This window comes from Notothenia rossii (genome assembly GCF_949606895.1).
Source record: "Notothenia rossii genome assembly, chromosome: 9".
Classification (NCBI taxonomy): Eukaryota; Metazoa; Chordata; class Actinopteri; order Perciformes; family Nototheniidae; genus Notothenia; species Notothenia rossii.
In genome coordinates, this window is record NC_136907.1 from 49,156,471 (window position 1) to 49,176,893 (window position 20,423).

The following is a 20,423-nucleotide window of genomic DNA, read 5'->3' on the forward strand; positions in this document are numbered from 1 at the left end:
CTACCTATAGGCTACCTGAATCTCTGAAATGTACTATATTCCTAAATATGCTATTGCTACACTTTATGGCAAAAATTGCACTTTTCTGTTGGTCTTTGTTAAGTACCACCTTGAACAAAATAAACAATGTTTTGTTGCTTAAGCTTATGTATTCAGTCATTATTCAATGGTATACTAAAATCCATGTGAAAAAAATTGCTTATCACTGTTCTCAGGTCAAATATTTATATGTGATTAAAAATGCGATTAATTGCGATTAATTAATTACAAAGCCTGTAATTAATTAGATTAATTTTTTTAATCGAGTCCCGGCCCTAAAATAAATATGTCATTATGAAATACGATTCTCTTGAAATAAATAAATGTGTCATTATGAAATACAAGTCTCTTGAAATAAATAAATGTGTCATTATGAAATAAAAGTCTCTTGAAATAAATAAATAAATTTGTCATTATGAAATAAAAGTCCCATGAAATAAATAAATGTGTATTTAAATGTACATGTATACATATTTATTGCCTCATTTATTTATTTCAGAATTTATTTCATAGGCATATTTATATATATATATATTTATTTAATTATTTATGTATTTATTTATTTATTTAATTTTGGCTTAAATGGCATTCCATAGATTTTAGCAAACGAGTGCTTTTGTTTTGAAATCACTTCCGTGAGTTTGGCCCCGCCCCTCACTCCAAGGACCATTAGACCATTTAGTAAGGTAAAAAGCAAAAAGCAAAAAGGCCTCTCAGACGCTCTTCCGTTTACGTGTTTAATAAAGAAAAACAATTGGACGGTAGATACACGGATTGTAACTTCTGCAAGTTGACAGGAACAGTGCTTTTTGATCATCAATCACTGCATGCTGTCTTTAGATCTGTTACTCTAATTTGAACATAGGTCTTGAATAAATCGAACATTAACTACAAGAGTTTTTCAAGTTCATAATCAGGTAAATTATTACAATCATTCAAACCACATCATTCACAAATTAGTCTTTTATTATTATACAAATCAAATGATTTAACAATACTCAAGTAAAAAAAGTCTTCAATTACATTCAGCATTTGTAAAAATATAGAAACCATGGAGACATTTTTGTGAAAATGACTTTTAAAATGTGAAAATCTTACAAAAGATCTTCACAATTCCATTAGCTGGAAGCTTTTCAAAGAGTGCAGACTTCTTGTTGCTAGAGTTTTGTATCCAGCACCAAAAAAATACATTTTTTTCATGGTTTTATTCTTTTCATTTTAACTGGCGGGATGGCTTCCATAGATTTTGAACTGCTGTTACAACATAAGACATATTGAATCCAATCAAGACATATTTGTATGCACATAAAAGGCATCTAGAAAATAAAATCCCACAACAATGCTGCATGTGAACAGCTAACAGCAAACATAACATGTTGGTGCTTGAAGGGTAGGAGTTACACATAATTCTTGGCTCCCTCTGAATTGTGATCAGGCAGAGCGCTTTTGGTGCGGACCTGAGGTTTGTACGCTACCCCCGGGTAACTGTGGAACAAGAGAACATTGTTGTTGTTTGTATAAGCAAAAGCACACACTCAAACCAAATGTATTCAAGAGGCACCTATAGATGATCAATCTGTGGGGGACTCACTGTGGTTTTTCATCTTTCACCATTCCCTTGAAGGCCACGGACTTCAGGATGCCCCCAATAACCAGGACGCCCCCTCCGATCCAGCCTATAAACAGCGCGGGGCCAAATGTGTATCTGTGGAGACAGACAACATGAACTTAGTCTAGCGCGAGAATAATATGGATGATATGAAAAAACAAGCAATATAATCATCATACCTGGGAATCCCTCCCATTCCTCCCCCCATCCCTCCCCCCATCCCTCCCCCCATCCCTCCTTCCATGTTGCCTCCGTAGTTGGGGTTGGTGGAGAGCCTGAAGCTGGCCACGATCTGATTGGCATAGATGGAGGCTCCTGCGATGCCACACACACCTGAGAGAAGAGCATGGAGGGACAGGAAGTCATGTACTTCATAGAAACTGTTAATGTGTCGGCTTAAAGGAACACTTCCCATCTCTAATGGCCAATATATTCAATGCCTCACTTATACACAATGTGCTCACTACTTATTATTATCTATTATATTATTGAGCCTATGAGTGGATAAATCAGTCTTGGATTATACTCCACCGCTCTTAATGAAGTATTTAGAAAATAAAAGTAATAATACCACATTTAAAAATACTCAAGTACAAGTAAAGTCCTACCTTACTTTACTAAAAGTCTGTAAATTTCATCAGCAAAATGTACTAAAGTACTTCTGCATTGTTTTTCTCATGACAGGAAGGGCATAGCAAATCTGTAACTGCAGCTGTCCATAAATGTATATCAGTCAAAAGTACAACATGTGACTCTGTCTGAGATGTATAGAAGTACAAAGTTGCATCAAATGGAGATACTCAATATCTACTTAGTAACATTGGAAACGTGTGTTTTGATGTAGTTTTGTTGTTGTTAAACGCAGCCCACGTTTACCTTCTTAATACTTAATTCTAAACTAATACTGTCTTACTGAATTCCTCAAGGTTTTTTTCTGCTTTTGTACAATTCCTCAGATTACTTTTTTAACAAGTGTTCTCAGCTCTTTTATTAAACAGAAGATGGACAAGGAAATATATTTGTTCATTTGGTTCAGAACTTCTGGAGCCCTTTGGTGCTGTTAAGTGACACTTGAGTGAGTCGTGGATCCTGAGTTGCGGATCCTGAGTCGCGGATCCTGAGTCGTGGCTGAACCTGTCTCTGCGGTCCTGCCTGACTCTCACCTCACTACCTCCCTGATGGCTCCCACAGGATTGTTGACATCCTCGTGGATTCATCTTCTTATTACAGACACATGCATTTCCAAACATTTGGTCTACCTATGTTGTAAAAGGTATTATCTCTTCGATTTACACACGGCATCTATTGCACGTCTGTCCGTCCTGGGAGAGGGATCCCTCCTCTGTTGCTCTCCCTGAGGTTTCTCCCATGTTCCCCTTTAAACTGTGGGTTTTCTCTGGAAGTTTTTCCTTGTACGATGTGACGGTCTAAGGACAGAGGGTGTCTTATTGCCATACTGATATTCTGTACAAACTGTGAAGTCCACTGAGACAAATGTAATATTTGTGATATTGGGTTATACTGTATAAATAAACTTTGATTGATTGATTGGCTTCTAAACACAAGAACCCGTTATGGTTTTTTAAACAGTATTTTGATTCTTCGTTCATCACGGAGAAATGCAGCAACACTGGGTGAGTAACTGATAGACAAATCATGTATTTACGGGTGAAGTATTCCTTTGAGAAACACACTTTAAAGGAACATTCTGATATTGTTTTATTTGTAGCCATACCGCCGATGATGAACATGATGCCGGCGGTGAGGCTCATCTTGGCCTTGGTGGTGTCAGCCATGCTGGTCATCGAGAGGCAGGTGAGAGAGAACATTGAAATCACGGCCCCCAGGACCCCTAGCACCACCCCCACTATCATCAGGGCCCGCACCGCCTGGAAGGTTCCTATTGGACAGGAAATATATATCATGTTAAGTCTAATACTTCTTACTCCAACAAAAAGCTCCACACTGCATAATATTCTGCATCACAAAGAGACAAAGAAATGCAGCTGACAATTAGACCTTGGATTTAAAACCTCATATTGTGAGACGTAAATCATAATCATTGGTAGTCTCTGTGTTGGTGACAGATGTATTTATTCTGCCCTCTCCCACAGTGCGTGCTGCAGGACCTGCCCTCTGCTCGCTGTTTGCTCTGTTTCTGATAACTGTGTTGACTCCGCCTGGCTCTCATTGTAGTGACCAGAATGCACCGGTGCTAATGCAAACACTGATAGGAGGTGCGGGCTGGATGCCGGAGCAACAGTTTGAGGACAATGAAGAAAAGTGTTTTAACGTATCACCTGTTTACATTTTTTTTTGTTAAAGGTCACCTATTATGCAAAATCCCGTTTTTCACCTCTTTTTAAGTACATGTGTGTAGAATTCTGAAAGTTTCCGGTACGAAGATTCTCTCTTTTTGTCCTGATCCATTTATATAAAAACCGGTCTGAAAATCAGCTGATCAGATTTTGGCCAGTTTCTGATGTCTTTCGTGATGTTTTTCTGGGTTGTGTAACCATTAGCCAATAACCAACCAACGTAAAACCCCCCCCCACCTTATCACCTGAATATCCTCCTAGAGCACCATTGTGTTTTTTTTATAAACCAATCACTTCTCAGCTAGGGGTGGCCAACTAGTCTGAGGTTAAGAGCCACATTTGTTCTATGTTACTGCAAAGAGCCACATCAAACACACAGTCACTGATACCGCTTGTTTCAGTTTTTTGTTTTCTGGAGACAAGATTTCAACCACATCACTGATGCATTTTTGTGACATTGGGATATATATTTTTTAAATCCTCTGGAACAGAGAGAGGAGCTGTGGATTATTGTTATTGATTAATGCATCAGTGTTTCTTAGGGTCAAAAGCACTAAACTGACAACTTAAAATGAAAGCGTTTAGTTTATTTAATAAAAGAGCACATGTTCAATGTGAAAAGTGACAGTAGTTATAGATTATTTGCAATTTGGTGCTATATATATTTAAAAAAAAGAAATTATATATATATTTTTTTGAATTTCAGGGGGGGCGTGGGGCTCTGTTGGCGCCCCTCCAAGACAATGGTAGGGGAAACACTGGATAATGTTTAATCAACGATAGGTTTCCCCCCCCTCAAAGGTGATTGGTTCTCTGCATCCAGGTATTATTGTGATTGGCTCTTGGGCCACATCAAAATTAGACGCGCTGTCATCCTCTCAGACTGACACCTGACACCAAACATACACACGTAGGGAGAGCCGGGACGAAAGTAACACGGGACGAAAGTAACGGAGCGATTTTATCCGAGCCCAAACAACTTTGACCGGCCAAATTACGTCAGAATGGTCAGCATTCAATACTTAACAGACCTACTAAATATCAGGTTTAACTGTCAGGAGTAGTGTTGTCATGATACCAACATTTTGGTTTCGATACCGATACCAAGTCAAGAATTACGATTCCGATTATTTTTCGATACTTTTCTTAAAAAAAGGGAAACAGTCTTAAATGTAATTAGTGTGCTTTATTTCACACCAGAACCATAACCATAACACACACTTTTAAACAATGAGAACAATAAATAAAATAAATGACAAGAATTCGTATTAAATAAAATTAATACATTTCTTACAGACAGGCCTCGTGGTGTCCGTAGGCTTGCCTCACTGTCAGAGATATAGCTAAAATACATCAAAATTTCGCTTCTGGCGTCTTTTTTGTCAACAAACCGAGCCGCAGCAGTCATGCTTTTTCGTTTTCTCACATGCTCTGGCAGCTAGCGCGTGCACGAGAGAGGGGAGGCACTTGAGCGTGCTTGAGAGAGGCGGGACTGTAAGGCACGGCTGCAGTGCAGGGATTGGAAGCAGAGCGCTGAACACACACGGCTCTTATTAAAACGGCGCTTTCTCACCGGAGTACTTTCCCCCGTCATTCTCAAAGTACCGATAGTAATGAAACGGAGGAATCGTAACGTTTTTAACGGCAGGGTATCGCGGTATACCTTTCAAGTATCGATACACCGTGCAACACTAGTCAGGAGTCAGTGTCTCTCCCCCAAACTCACACATATACAACTCGATATGAACTGAAGAGCCGCATGAAACTAGGCAAAGAGCCGCATGCGGCCCGAGAGCCGCGGGTTGGCCACCCCTGAGCATTTAAAGCTACACACACAGAATCAGCACTTTTATTACAGAGGCGTATATGGCATGCTACAATGATCTGTTTGGTGTTTCAGCCAATTACATGTTTTGTATATCTGAGACCTATAATATATTGTTGAAAAAGAGTATAATAGGGGACCTTTACGTTTTAGATAGCTATAACGACATGGCTTTTACTTTCAGCTTCCCTTTTCAGAATAATTTGATTAATCTTTTTAGTATCTTAGAAAGAAAAATGACTATTATTTTCTTCCTTGAACTGAAAAAAACTGCTCATCTGTTTTAGAAAACCATTGCATTCCTTGTTCTACCCCTAACAATCTAGCCTTAAAGGTCCCATGTCATGCTTTTCTGGTTATTACCCGTCCCCTTGTGTGTTATGTAGCTTTTTCTGCATGTAAACGGTCTGCAGAGTCAAACCCTCAAAGTACACCCTGTAGCGAGTAAAACTCTAACACAGAAAAGACCTGTCTATGCTGCCCCAGAACGCCTCGTTGGAGATTTCTCTTTTTCCATTGTGTTCTTCCGGGGCCTATTGACGTCACTAAGGCCCCGGCCCCACGAGGACGAAAACGGTCGTTTGCCGATATTGATAGAACGGCATACGCAACGCTCTGGGGGGTCCAACGGCTCCGTGTGTGCGCCCTATATGATCATTTTGTGATAATGATGACGCAATAACCCCGCCTCTCCTCACCTCTGCTGCTCACCCCCGCGTCAAAGTAAACTGCACACTGAATTCCGATTATTTATCTTTCTCTCGATATGGACATAAACGCGAGTGAAGTCTAATCTGACAGGACGGAGACACGCAGCTCTGCTCACCTGCAGCTCCTCCCGCTGTGATGCAGCGGTGAACGGAGTAAAACACACACTTCAAGTCAGATCATCACCCTTAGCTATTTTAATTACCTCTCAAACTACCTAAACTAGTTATAAATATGTTTTTTTTTACTGTCGGGTCACTCATTACTGGATCAGCTGCTGCATGAGACAGACACTGACGCTCTCAGAAGAGAGGGAGGAAAAAGAGAGCATCCGTGTATTTTATTATTATAATATATAGAGTCGTTATTCATTTGTTTTAAAGCTCAATAAATAGCAAATAAGACCTTTGACTGGCACTTTTATAATTTTGTCCGGAAGATTTAAACTTTAATACACGTTGACTGGCGAAAAACTCTGCCCGGTTCCCTCGGCCCCAACCGCGGAGAATAAACAGAAGGGCAACCATGACAACCATGCTTCTTCGCTGCTTTTGTGGAGGAAGTTACAGCGCCACGTACAGGCTCCTGGATATGTACTGCAGCTTCTCCAGCGGTTGGAGCTAAACGGAGCTGTTTCGATTATGGCTAGAAAGGATCCGTCTAGTGTAAAACCCTCGCGAGAGTTTGCAAGTCACATGGCTGAATGTTCACGTTTGGCAGGCAGCCTTTCAGTTACGATCGTTAACTAACATCAGTGGGCCACAGCAAATGATGGTGAGAAGTTAAACTATCTATTAATTATGTCAATTACAGGGGGTGCGATTGTTGAAATAGGGCGTTAGCGGTCTTGCTGTTCAAAGAAGAATGACAACACTGTGTAGATCACCAACACTATGGTTTATTCTTTATTCTTTATTCACAGGCAAGTCAACGTTGTCACAGTAACAGTCCCAAGATAGCTCCTGGTGCAATAAAATGTTCCCTTTCAGTGTTTTTCAGTGTTTTACTATTATGTCTATTAATATTGCTGCTGCATTAATGTGCATGTTGCATGTTACTGCTGTAGATGTGTTTCCGAGCCGCTCCAATTACAACGAGAGTTACAACGAGAACTTGACGTCATATTTACACAAGACGGATCCTTTCTAGCCATAACCCTGTCTCGTGTGGACAGACACTATCCGGTGAATATTGCATGTGGACGGAAGCTTTTTTGCGATTGCGTTTGCGTTAATCCTATGCGTTTAGCCGTATGCGTCCTCGTGGGGCCGGGGCCTAAGTCTGGACCATAAGCCGCTTTCACACCGCAGGACTTTCCGCACTAAAGTACCACTGTACTGAATCCGCCAGGGGGCTAGTGCCAATCGCATTCACACCGCAGTACTTTCCCTGAGGCAAGATTACGCTGACGTCACTTCGTCTTCTTCTTCTCTGGGTTTACTGTCAGGCCGCAAAACCACTTCACGTCGAGTACAAAAAAAAAAGAGAGAAGAAGAACTACACGGGGGAGGGTGTATAAAGCCCACCCGCTGTACATGATATATATATATATATATATATATATATATATATATATATATATATATATATATATATATATATATATAATAGGTAGGCTCAGCAGAGAGACCGTTGTGCAAAGATAAAGTTTCACATGATTATCTACTAAATAGTGAATTCAGCATCAACTTCACCAAGATGAAGTTCATATCTTCCTAAGATAGGTGTTACTTTATGTCCCTACTAGAATCCGAGCTCAAATGACTCAAACCAACAAAATGTCCAAGCAAAGAATCATGTGCACCATGAGGCTGGGTTATAAGGTTAATTTACAAATAAAATACTCCATTATAGCAATGGACTTTATCTTTATGTATTTATTATATATTACCCCCTCAGGCTGATTTTGGAACAGGACATTAACCGTTGTTTGGTGTTTTTCCCTTATTTATCTAAAACAAATGACATGATAAATGACTTGTGTTTATGTGTGTAAGACTTGTGTTTCTGCCCCTGCCATTGCTGCACAAGGTTGCAACATTAAATTCAACCACCGACACCTGTCTGCTCTCACATTCTTCTATTCTGCAAATTTGGGGTGGGACACAATAAATAAAGCTTCGCCAGTTTGTTTGTTTTATTGCACAGTCAAGACATAACAATAACGGCATAACGCCAGTCAAGTAGCTTTTGCGAACATCGCTCAAAACATTTGGAGTTGGGAACTGCTTTCTGTAGAAGCTGCTGCATCCCGTCCTCAGAGTAAATTGCCAGAAGCGCCGACACTTCTTCATCATTCCACCGCTCTGGTGTTGTAGTACGTGTGGTCATAACTGCTTTAAAGTACAACAAAAACTACTCGCTCAGGTGTGGATGTGGTTTTGTAGCGAGGAAAAAAATGGCTGCCTAACAAAAAAAATTCAGAGTCTAACGAGGTGTGGTTTGCAATTCGCCCAGCCAATAGAAATAGAATAGAAATTGGCACTCTTTTATCACCAGGTTCGTACCACCTCTCTAGCAGGGACTGAAAATGGCCAAAAGAGTTCCCGGCACTAAGTAGTCCCGGCGGTGTGAACGCGACATTATTGGTACTAACGGAACTAAAGAACCAAAGTACCAGGGAAAGTCCTGCGGTGTGAATGCGGCTATAGACTGTATATATAAACTCCGGTCTGGACGCACAGCTATAGAACAATATAGGCACACCCTCTGCCAGGGTAGCCGTTTGGCCCGTGGAGGAAAATGGATACTTTTGCAATCCTAGGATCCTCATTGTGTTTTATTGTACTTTTAGAGTATTTTCTATAGTGTGGTATTAGTACTTTTACTTTAGTAAATACTTATTCCACTACTGACTCAATCACTTCTAGCACAACAGAGAGGAAGTAATACAAACCAGAAAAATAATGGCATTATCCAGAAACGAATATCAGGCCTCAGATGTGTCTGTAAAATGTGAACAATATCCAACCATTTAGTCGATGGGAAAAAAAGTGCTAATTTCCCACTGTGGACCCAACGAGAGAAGAGATGGCCTTTTGCTCACACGTGTCATCATGGAAACTCTGTAACTGAACCAGACTCAAATAACCATTTGATAAAAAACTAATAACGCCCTTTGAAAAACTATATATATTACATTGCAAAAAACATGGTTGTGCTTTGTTCTACCTCGGGTAGGGATATCCAAAAACAAAAGCCTTTATACGGGGTTTGATCCTCTTATATTACAATCTTGAAAGTAGGGAGGGCACTTCCTTGTTACTCTTGACTGTTTGGGTCCAAAACTACGCTCTTTTGAAAACTCGGCATGTGAAAGGACTACAAAAACACTCGTTCGATAGGGGTATCCAAAAAAGAATGCCTTTTTTTTCTTCTTTTTTTCTCTAATATTAAGGACCTTGAACATATTCAGAGAACTTCCCTGTTATCCCAGTTCTTGACTGTTTGGGAACAACTTCCTTTATCTGTGTTACGCATTGGAGTTTGAATCAGGGAAGCTCTGCATCTCTTTGAACCCCTTATTATAGTGATAGAGTTGAAAGGGGGAGGCAGAGGGAGTCAAATGCGGCAAATGGTCCCAGGCCAGATTTGATCCTGGGTCCTCCAATCAGCAGACACCCAATTCCCCCCAGAGCCACAGCAGCCTTTACAAAGGTTGAAATGGAACTTTTTTAATTTACCTCAAAAGACAGATAAAGGAGACTTTTTTTGTCACATTTGTTTAATTAATAGAAAAGCAATGAACGGAACTAGTTTGAATTCAAACAGTCACTTCCTGGAGAATCTCTGCATATTAAATATAAAATGGAGAGTCTTCCTACCTGAGAATCCCAGCAGGCCGTAGAGCGGCCGGCACTCAGTTAACCCCGAGGATGTCGTCTCACAGTCCTTCCACAGACCCTTGTAGGTGTAGACGGACGTCACCACGTCCCCCTGCCTGTCCTTTACGCTCCAGTTGTTCATGGCGGTCGCTGCGATGAGGGCTGCTGCTCCAACCAAACCCAGAATAAACCCCCCATTCTGCAGAACTGAAGGCGCCATCGTTGTCTCCTCCTTTAGAAGTTGGGGAATAAACTGGCAGGGTGCTTTGAGCCTCGATTAAATAGATCAAGATTTCAACTTGAGCTGCAAATGTAAATGTGAGGTGCCGACGGTGTGCAGGCGGAGAATTGAGAGGGCAGAGTGTGGTGCTGGGTGGAGGCGGCTGGGTTTCAGTGGGTGATGCAGTGATGGGTTGGGCCCTGTGCTGAGGTGTGGACACAGTGGTGATAGGAGCACAAGGCACCCAAATGAGAACTTACTGTTTGAATGTAAACACAGGAAACTGAATCACAGGTCAACCGCCAACACTGAGAGAGAGGGAACAACCATGACAACACACTCACAAACAACAATATCATGCATGAAGCAGAGCTGAGTGTGTACATTAACTCAAGTTCTGTATTTTTAAGTAAACATTTGAGTATTTTAGAATATTGTACAGGGGAATATTGTACTTTTTACTTCATTACATTAATTTAAAGAAAGAGTTCAATCACAAATCAAAATGAAATGTTTTTACTCCCACTTGCAGTCATATCTGACAATCTGTTTTGTTTAGGTGTGTGTTATAGAGTGTTAGACATATTGACCATAGAGATGTCTGCCTTCGCTCCATTATAATGAAACTGGATGGCACTCGGCTTGTGGGGGTCAAAGGTAATAAATGTGAAAAGCTCAACAGCAGTCTCTCTTTCCAGAAATCATGACCCAGTTACTCAAGGTAATTCACAGAGCTTGTTGTAAGAATTATTTTGTAGATCTTATTTATTTTATTATAATTTGTATATTGTTTTTTTGTATAACTTTAAAATAAATAAATAATGTATTATGTTTTTGTTTTTTTACCGTATCCCCATGGAGAATAAAATGTGCACTTACTCATTGACACCTATAGGAAAAATATGAATTCTTTATTTTTGGATGTCTCATTGCCAGCTTTAGTTCCTTTTAAAATTAAGATTTGACATGGAAAACATAATGAATGTATCAAATATAACACATTATAAGAAGTAAAACCACCAAAAGTATTTGAAGTTGTTAAGATGAGCTTAACCTTAACATACAAGCGGCTCTTGCATGAAACGTCAGTAATAATGATACAATAATGCAAATACTCTAACACCGGCAGTGATGATCATCTGCATGATGAAAACTACTTCTGATAATACCAGCCTGTCCTCCTCCAAAATACGACCAAATAGGTCGATTGTTCAGCAGTTTATTACGACCTATAGTCACGTTTTAAAGTTTAGCACCTCTAGTGGTTGTATAAGAAACGTATGTTCACAAAGAACCCTCTCTTGAAAATCCTAAATTGTAGAATAGTTTGGCCATTAAAATTCTTTTTGATTAGATTTCTAGCGAGAAGTGTATATTGTACTTTTAGGATCCACGTCCAGTGGATGTGTAGGATCTATAGTTTGATAGATAATACGAAGATGATTTGAGGTCTCGCCAGGAGAACGTGTATGTCTTTCCCCCTGCGTGAACCCTCACCGGGTGATTTCCGATCTCAAAGTTTTCATTATAAAACTGTATTCCCCTCACTGTCAAATGATTTTACAGTGGTATCTGCCGCACTCATCATTCATTAATTGGTTTAAATTGTGTACACTGCTTTTGTGTTTTTCCCATAGATTTTTCCCTTTCAATTCTGAGAGACACATTTCTATTTGTGATTATAAAACGGACAAGTCAAATCAAGCAATCTGATTGGTTCTTAGCCGTGATATACTGAGCGTATACCACGGGTAGAATTGTAAGTTACTTTTCACAACAAGTCAGTATCCCTCCGCGTCTGAGAAAAACAATATACTGTTTGCTTTTCATACTGGAACAAGAAAGCAGCGGAGAAGTAACGGGGCAGAAAGCCTCCTTTTTACGCAGCGGTCCAGACATAGAAATCAAAGGGGCAAAACATATTCAGTGTGCAGTTCCTTTGGCATTAGGGCAGGGATATCTAGACACTTTCCAAGGTTTGACATAATGAATTGTGCTACTTTTAAAGCAAGCAACGATGTTTTCAAATCTGTAATCAAAGAGGTCCGCAAAAACACTATCGACCAATCCGATTGCTTGATTTGACTTGTCAGTTTTATAAATATATTTAAATTTCTTCCGTTACGAAACAAACTTACAAAGCAGAAGATGGAAACATTTAAGATTAACTTCGACCTCCGGGGGGGTCTTACTATGGAGGAGTGGATTTAGCAGTGCCTATCTCCAGAAAAAAAAAAAGCACCTAAACGACGGCATGCAGAGCTACGTGAAGAGCAGGTAGACCAACTGGAAAAGTACCACCATTCAAAAGCTTTCTGATGCGGGTCTTGAAACAAAGCAGAGAAATTATGACCGTTCGTGGCCACAGGTGCGAAAGCTCTCTCCAGAGCTACTGGAAGCCCAATCTCTCGCCACACCAAGCAACAGCCTAGAACAACCTCAACCTATACAAGTGACCACGTAAGCCATGCTACTGTACTATGCTGGACAGTTTTTCAGTGGGTGCACAATAAACGGCAACACACATTAATGTAAATAAACAGCCAAATAATGGATTAACGCTCTCTGTCTAATATGTTCGCCAGCTGTTAGTGTCGTTGCATAGCAACCACGTCGCACTATGGTTTGTGCAGAAGGCAACGGAGGGACTATTTTATTTTGAACATCATTATTTACTAATAAAAACTATTTAAATTAGAGTGTGTATTTTTCTTTCATATTGCCACACTTGTTAACCGTTTTATAAAAGTAATAGCTCACTTCAGGCTGTGATATATGCTCATTATATCACAGCTAAGGGGGTTGTCGACCCTCCGCTTCGCGTCGGGCCGAACCACGCCCCTTAGCTGTGATATAATGAGCATATACCACGGCCTGTCGTGAGCTATTGCTTAAATATACGACCCTCCAGAGTGTTTGTAATTGCCGCAAATTGTTATTTCTTACACGACCACCAGAGGTGCTAAACTTTCAAACGTGACTATAGGTCCAAATAAGCTGCTGAACAATCGACCTATTTGGTCGTATTTTGGAGGAGGACAGGCTGGTATTATCAGAAGTAGTTTTCATCATGCAGATGATCATCACTGCCGGTGTTAGAGTATTTGCATTATTGTATCATTATTACTGACGTTTCATGCAAGAGAGTATGTTAAGGTTAAGCTCATCTTAACAACTTCAAATACTTTTGGTGGTTTTGGTGGTGAGGACTTGTTGGATAATTCTTATGTACGCTTACTGGATGACATTTGGATAAAGGCTTTTGCTTGGAAAATGTATATTACTGATTTTACTTAAATAAATACTTTTACAGCCACTGACTCAGATACAGCACAAAAGACTACCAGAAAGAAAGCAACACAAGCACAAGAAGTGATCACGTTAACCTGGACAGAAGTTAAGTTAATATTAGGCCTCAGGTGTCTCTGTAAAACGAAAAGAGAGAGCAGTAAAGTAAACCTTTTTCACTCTAACGTACTTCAGCTGCATCCTGCCTGTGAATTGGTAAATATGTTGGTGTTTTGCTCAAGGTCACTTGTGACATTTCATCTATAAGAACCATTGAATACAACATCCAAATACGTGCCCATACAAGGACTGTTGTGTAATATTTAATATATAAATGATGACCCATACTGATGTATCCGTGGTCAGGTCCTTAGTTTGATCATTCTTCATCACAGATACAGTCTGAGGATTATGAGTGGTCATACAGAGGCTGAGCTCAGTGCTTTCATTGTTGTGACTTCCTTCTTACTCATTTTGAAAACAAACAGCAGCTCATACGATTTCCATGATTCAACTTCTCTCCTTATCACTCTGTCAACAACACGGGCAGGAGAGAAGTTTCTATTCTTCTCTTATCAAGAGCTCGCTCTCACAAACTCACAACGAAACTCATACAGCATGATGGGACTAAATGTACCTTGTTATGTTTGTCGACTCCATGGACTTCTGTTTTTTGCATTATATTTAAATAATTTTGACTTTCGTGTTGTTACCAATCAGCTTGTTTAAGTAAGAGCTGCATGGTCAGAACATGAGAACAAATCTATTATCACAACTGATGTCTGACAAAACGTGACATATTATCTTAAGAAATAACACATTGATAATCAGTAGAGCAATGTGAATCCTCCAAAATACACATTGAAATGTCAATGAAAGTATTTAACTTGCCTACATTTGGTTCATTGAACAGCATCTGATGCATCTGTTAATATAAAATGCCAAGACATTCTTTACACTTCTGAAAAAGCTCCAAAGTAAAAACCAAATCCATTTATGTTTTTTGTTACCATTTATTATTTTCAAAAGAAAAACTAAATACAGACGAAGTACAAACAGGTGTTACTGTCCAAATGAATTAATGTAGCCTATGAATAATAATATGTTGCTGTTTTCACAGATGCCTCCAAGTTAAATGTCTCATTATTATTATTATTATTATTATTATTATTATTATTATTATTATTATTATTATTATTATTATTATTTAGAAGTGAAGTGTTTTTTATGCCACGGTAAAAAGAACAATTCATTCTCATCAGCTTTTAATTTAAGTGACTGCAGTGTGGATTTGTTATCAGTTTTATAGAAAGTGTGGCTGGGAATTTTATTTTGAAGTTGCATTTCTCAAAAGAGTAACAAAATAACATATTTAACAAAAATCTTTACTGTGCATTAACCTGGTAACGCGTATGGAGACTGTAAGTGTTTTTGGTTCTCAGTATGCAGCATTTCTGACATTTTGAAATAACATCTATGAAACAATAGGCTACTATATCCATATCTTATTAGGCTGTGATATGTTCAGGATAGAAACATGTTTGTTCTGGTTATTTTCTCATATTTAATGGAGAGTTCCTGTATGTGCAAACTTTCCCCCATGTTGTGCCCGCGCGTCACACACTGGAGCTGGGGGAAGTGTACGAGTCCATGCCGCCCTTGGGCACCCCTCCAGGGAAGAGGATGTAGGCGACCTGCGGCTGTAACCCGGCTGCGGACCAGGCGCTACAGTTACACGGCACCACGTACCCGGGGCCGGAGGGGGACGGGTGGCTGTGGGAGTGCTGTCCGTGGCAGCACAGAGCCCCGAGCCCTCCGGCAGTCTGGTATCCGAAGCTGTGCGCGCTGTAGGGCAGAGCGCCGGCCGCCAGAGCGTGCGGGATCTCATGCGCCATGCGCTGGACAGCTCCGGTGCTGAACTGCGCCACGGGCTCCAGCAGCGAGAAGGAAGAAGGGGAGGAGGAGGAGGAGGAGGAGACGGGAGCGAAGAAAGCTCTGGTTTTATCCCCGGGGATGAGGAAGGAGTCCATGGAAAACCCCTTCAAATGCTCTGCGTCCCCGAGCAAAGACGGGAAAACGAAGCGGTCCCTCTTCAGGAGGCTCTTGGGTTTGCGCCGGGGTCGGTACTTGTAGTCCGGGTGCTCCTTCATGTGCTGAGCCCGCAGCCTCTTGGCCTCGTCGATGTAAGGGCGCTTCTCCGAGTCGGAGAGCAGCTTCCACTCCGCGCCCAGTCTCTTACTGATCTCTGAGTTGTGCATCTTTGGGTTCTCCTGGGCCATTTTCCTCCTCTGGCCTCTGGACCACACCATGAACGCATTCATGGGTCTTTTGATATGATCTAAAGGTTTTGCCATCTCAGAAGCTGGCACATTAATTATAAAAAAATAAAATATATACTTTGGATAAAGTCACCTCTCCAAGAAGCGCATGCTCCTTGTGTGCGTAAAAGGAAAAGTGGTCAAATGTTTCTCTGTCTCTTCTCAAAAATAATACAAACTGTAATTCCAGATTGACTCAAGCATTTACAAAGTGTGAATGGGAGTCACACAGGACCAAGTTGGAAGCTTGTTATGGAGGATGCTGGGCATGGCAGACACTCATCACCACACCACTGTCACCGTGGGCCAAGCCAATGGGAATGAGGGAACGCACTGTAATCCCTTCAGAAAGAATAAGTGACTGTTCAACATTTATGAGGGACTACCTCCGTCTCCCTCTAACTCTACTGAGGCAAGTGCAGACAATCAGGAAACCAGTGCATAATAATAATGTTGCATACAAACACTGGACATTAGAAGGTTTAGTAAGGGATTGGTGAGAAAGTAAGTTGTTTTGGAATGATTGTTTATTTGAGAATATCTCAAAGGAAGTTGCTATACTCTTCAAAGTCAAGTGACCATATCATTAAATAAATCAGGGGTGTCGCCAGGACTTTAGAGATAGGCTACTAAAGTTCATGAATGTCTAACATTTTTTATTATTACTTGGATTTCTTCTAAATAAAAAAAACATAAAAAACAAAGAAATCCTTTCTTACTCTTGCAATTTTGAGTGCTTAAAAATTCCAACTGAGAAGTGTCTGCGTCGCGTTACGGCTGCGCCACGGTTTTGGTCCGGCCTCCTCCCTACCCTACCGGGCGCGTTTCAGAAGCATTTTAGAAACGGAGCGTTGCCTGCCGGCTCGCAGTTTTTGTTGATTTGGGCATATTTCCTAGACCGGCTACTTTGTAGGGTGAGTTGCCCTAATGTGGGACACGCCCTAATGTGGGACACCTAAGCTCAAATGGGTTTAGGTCTTCCGCAAACAAATGAAAGTCAATGAAACTACGGGATAACACAAGCTGTGATGTCATGCGATCAAAATCACATGACTTCTCAAATGTCCAATCACAGATGAGGGTGGAAAAACCTTCAAACAGGAAGTACCCTGTGTGAAGACCACCCAAAGGTCAGTGACATAGTGTTTTGACAAATGTAATGTTGAGGTTTTAAATTTCGTATAAATAAAACAATCTTGCAAGTTTTTATCAGGATGTGTTCATGATATGTTTGTTCATCAGAACATATTATAATATGGTGTAAATATACTCTATATTTTTTATTTCAATCAAATGTTCCATCGTCCCACTTTAGGAAACATGTTTCGCAAAGTGGGACAGTATGATTTGCCTAATGTGGGACAGTTCTAAAAGGGGCATGGATTGTGCAAGAGCAATGGTTATTTACGGGGCGTTAGTCTTCTAATGCATTATTTTAGATATTTAAGGTGAAGGGTAAATTATATTAAATAGTTGGGGGTATCTGGGGCTTAATTGGGGGGCTCTGTTAAAATGGTATGACAAAGTCAGGGATAATGTTAGGGATAAATGTCTGATTTTAAAAGATGGCAATTAATTTAAGCCCAAATATTCACAGTAATTTAATAAATCCTTCCAACACACGTTGTAAAAAATAGCCTAAGTTAAGAAATCCTTCCAATAGGTCCATAAAAAAATTAAAAAACACAGTTTAAAAGGGGAGTGATTCGTCGAATATGCATAAATAAAAAAGAAAGAATGCAGACTATAGGTAAGATAAAGATAGGAGAGAGGAGTTTATCAAATATTTTGTATTGGTTGTGAGCATATTCTAATGGTTTTTGGATTATTGTAATATATACAGTTCTGTTTCATTTGAGTGTTGAGAGCTGTATCCATAAATCTCTTAATTTTGCCCTCAAAGTGCACCAGATTGATGCATTTAACTTCAATTTAAAGAAAAACATCTTCTGTTGTAACAACAATAACATTATAAATAGTAACATAGCTGAACATGGTATTGCACATTTAGCTTTGAGTGTTACTGACCTGAGATGTTTTTATTACATGAATTGAGGTGACTGAGGCTTTTTAACATAGACTTTTCAGTGTCCCACATTTTGCACAGAACTGTCCCACATTAGGAAATGCAGATTGTCTGAGACGACTTGGCACTAAGAGTACTGATATGTCTACCATTTCTTTTACGAGTGTAATATCTGCATTTTTCTCTTTTGGTTTGATTAGGACACATCCTGGGGATTTCAGAATGGTACTGGATTTTGATTTATTGTATTGGCTTCATATCGCAATATATTCCCGAAGTCTGAAATGCAAAAAATGTCCCACATTAGGGCAATTCACCCTACAGAAAAAAATGATAATAATAATTGTAATATTCCAGTTATAAACGACATGAATCAAAGATGTGTTGCTGTATTTTAGTGGTAAAAAAATTAATTTATCATCATAATTATTCTATAAATATAATTGACACAGTGCCTGTAAACCGGAGGAGAACGGAGGAGAACTTGAAAGACTACGGAGGGATGGGGTCGGCAAAATTAGTTTATTTGGGGATGGGCCGGATGCTCTGACCGTTCCATTTCCTGCCCTGCGCCTCCGCAACGCCTCGCGTCGCATCGAAAAATAGACTTGAATCCTATTTTGAGCGGAGCCCAGCGCCCAGACGCTTCTGAGCCGGCGTCTGGTGGAATAGCACCCATTGACTAGAGTGGCCGCGATCTATGCAAACAGCGCGGCGCAGCCGTGACGTAACGCGACGCAAACGGACCCGGTGGAATCTAGGAGACGGCCCGTCCACACGGCGGTGTCATGGGCGGTGTGCGTTAGCTTCAACCCTGTTTCCCATTCACTTTGAATGGCGTGACAGCTTCAAAAACGTTTTCCAACGCGTCTGCCCATTCACTTTGAATGGGGTGACGTCACGTTGCCTCGCTTTTCGCCGAACTAGAACTGTGGGTAGTATAGCGGTCCTTCTCCGCCGTCTCCGGCTGCAGAAGTTGATCAATCAACTTCTGCGCCCGGAGACGCCGGAGTAGCCAGCGCCAGCCAATCAAATCCCGTTTCTGAAAATCTGTCAGCTCAAGCCCTAGCCAATCAAACCGCGTCTAAGCTGGGAGAGATATCCCGCCGTTCATTTCTATATTTCAAAAAAAGATGGAGGAGAAACTAATTATCGCCGTAGCAAATCACCCGGTTTTGTATGACCAGACCCTCTTCACCTACCGGGATACAAACCGGAAGAACCAGTCATGGAGGGAGGTGGCAGAGACAGTGGGTGAAACTGGTAGGTTTTCGCCTGTTTGGGGAGTTTATATATACTGTATATATATAATATATTGCTCGCATACAATTCCCGGGGTTTTTTGCTTTGTATGTCGGAGCGGGAGATTCATGTGATTGGTTGTTGGTCGCGTTGCTCGCTAAAAATCCCCAAGCTTCAGACACGCCCAGCTCCAAGCTTTTTTTGAAGCTTTAGCTTGGACGGGCACTTTTGAAGCTTCGGAAGCGTCAGCCAATCAAATCATACAAGCTCTAACCAATCAAACTGCGTGCTTGTGTGTCCGGGGCGGGAGATTCATGTGATTGGTTGTTGGTCGAGTTTCAGACACGCCCACCGGCAAGCTTCAACGCACGCCGCCGTGTGGATGCTGCGGTGGTGCACTCCTAACGTTTAAAAACCCTGACAAAATCCATGCACAATGCAGGTAAGTGCATCGTGTACAAAGTAGGCTACAAACAGAAATATCTGAAGAAAAACTTTCAAGAAAATCATTAGGAAACTATAGATACCTGCAAAATACTGTTTTCCCAACATGAAAGCCTAAATATTGTTTCAAAACTACGAGGAATACAATTTTGAGGGATAAATACTGAATCCTTGTAGAGAATGTTAAAATGTTGTCAGGCTGGAATCTACCTTTTTTAAATGGACAGTTTACCCCTTCATCAAAAAATACATATTATTTCTATTAAGTATGGTGCTAATTATCAATCTAAATGGTTTTGATGTGAGTTTCCAAGTGTTCGAGATATCGTCTGTAAAGATTTCTGCCCATACAACAATATAATGAAACCATTAGAAAGCAGAAGGAATCATGCCCCATACTTATGGACAAGAGGCTCACATGAGTTAACCTAAGCTAACGTAACTCTCGTCCACGAGTAGATTTCAAGTAAATGTTCACAGAAGCGCACAGCTAATTATTATCCAGAATGAAATCAAAGGCATGGCCTGCCCTATTCGGCATTTGATTGGTTTACCTTGAAAA

The 20,423-nt window shown here is 40.5% G+C and overlaps 2 protein-coding genes across 2 annotated transcripts; both read right to left on the bottom strand.

Moving 5' to 3' along the window:
* Positions 1-1,187: 1,187 nt before the first annotated feature.
* On the bottom strand, positions 1,188-10,543 carry cldn18 (claudin 18; the record flags this gene model as incomplete). Its single annotated transcript, XM_079647993.1, has 5 exons — positions 1,188-1,524; positions 1,631-1,744; positions 1,828-1,981; positions 3,384-3,548; positions 10,324-10,543. 5 exons carry the CDS (start codon positions 10,541-10,543, stop codon positions 1,437-1,439), a joined length of 741 nt encoding a protein of 246 aa, XP_079504119.1. The 3' UTR covers positions 1,188-1,436.
* Positions 10,544-14,988: 4,445 nt separating this feature from the next.
* On the bottom strand, positions 14,989-16,433 carry LOC307019630 (transcription factor Sox-14-like). Its single transcript, XM_079650626.1, has one exon. It carries the CDS (start codon positions 16,183-16,185, stop codon positions 15,448-15,450), a length of 738 nt encoding a protein of 245 aa, XP_079506752.1. The 5' UTR covers positions 16,186-16,433; the 3' UTR covers positions 14,989-15,447.
* Positions 16,434-20,423: the final 3,990 nt, after the last annotated feature.

Coding starts and splice junctions, on each gene's coding strand:
- LOC307019630 (XM_079650626.1), bottom strand. CDS start 16,185: ATGGCAAAACCTTTAGATCATATCAAAAGACCCATGAATGCGTTCATG.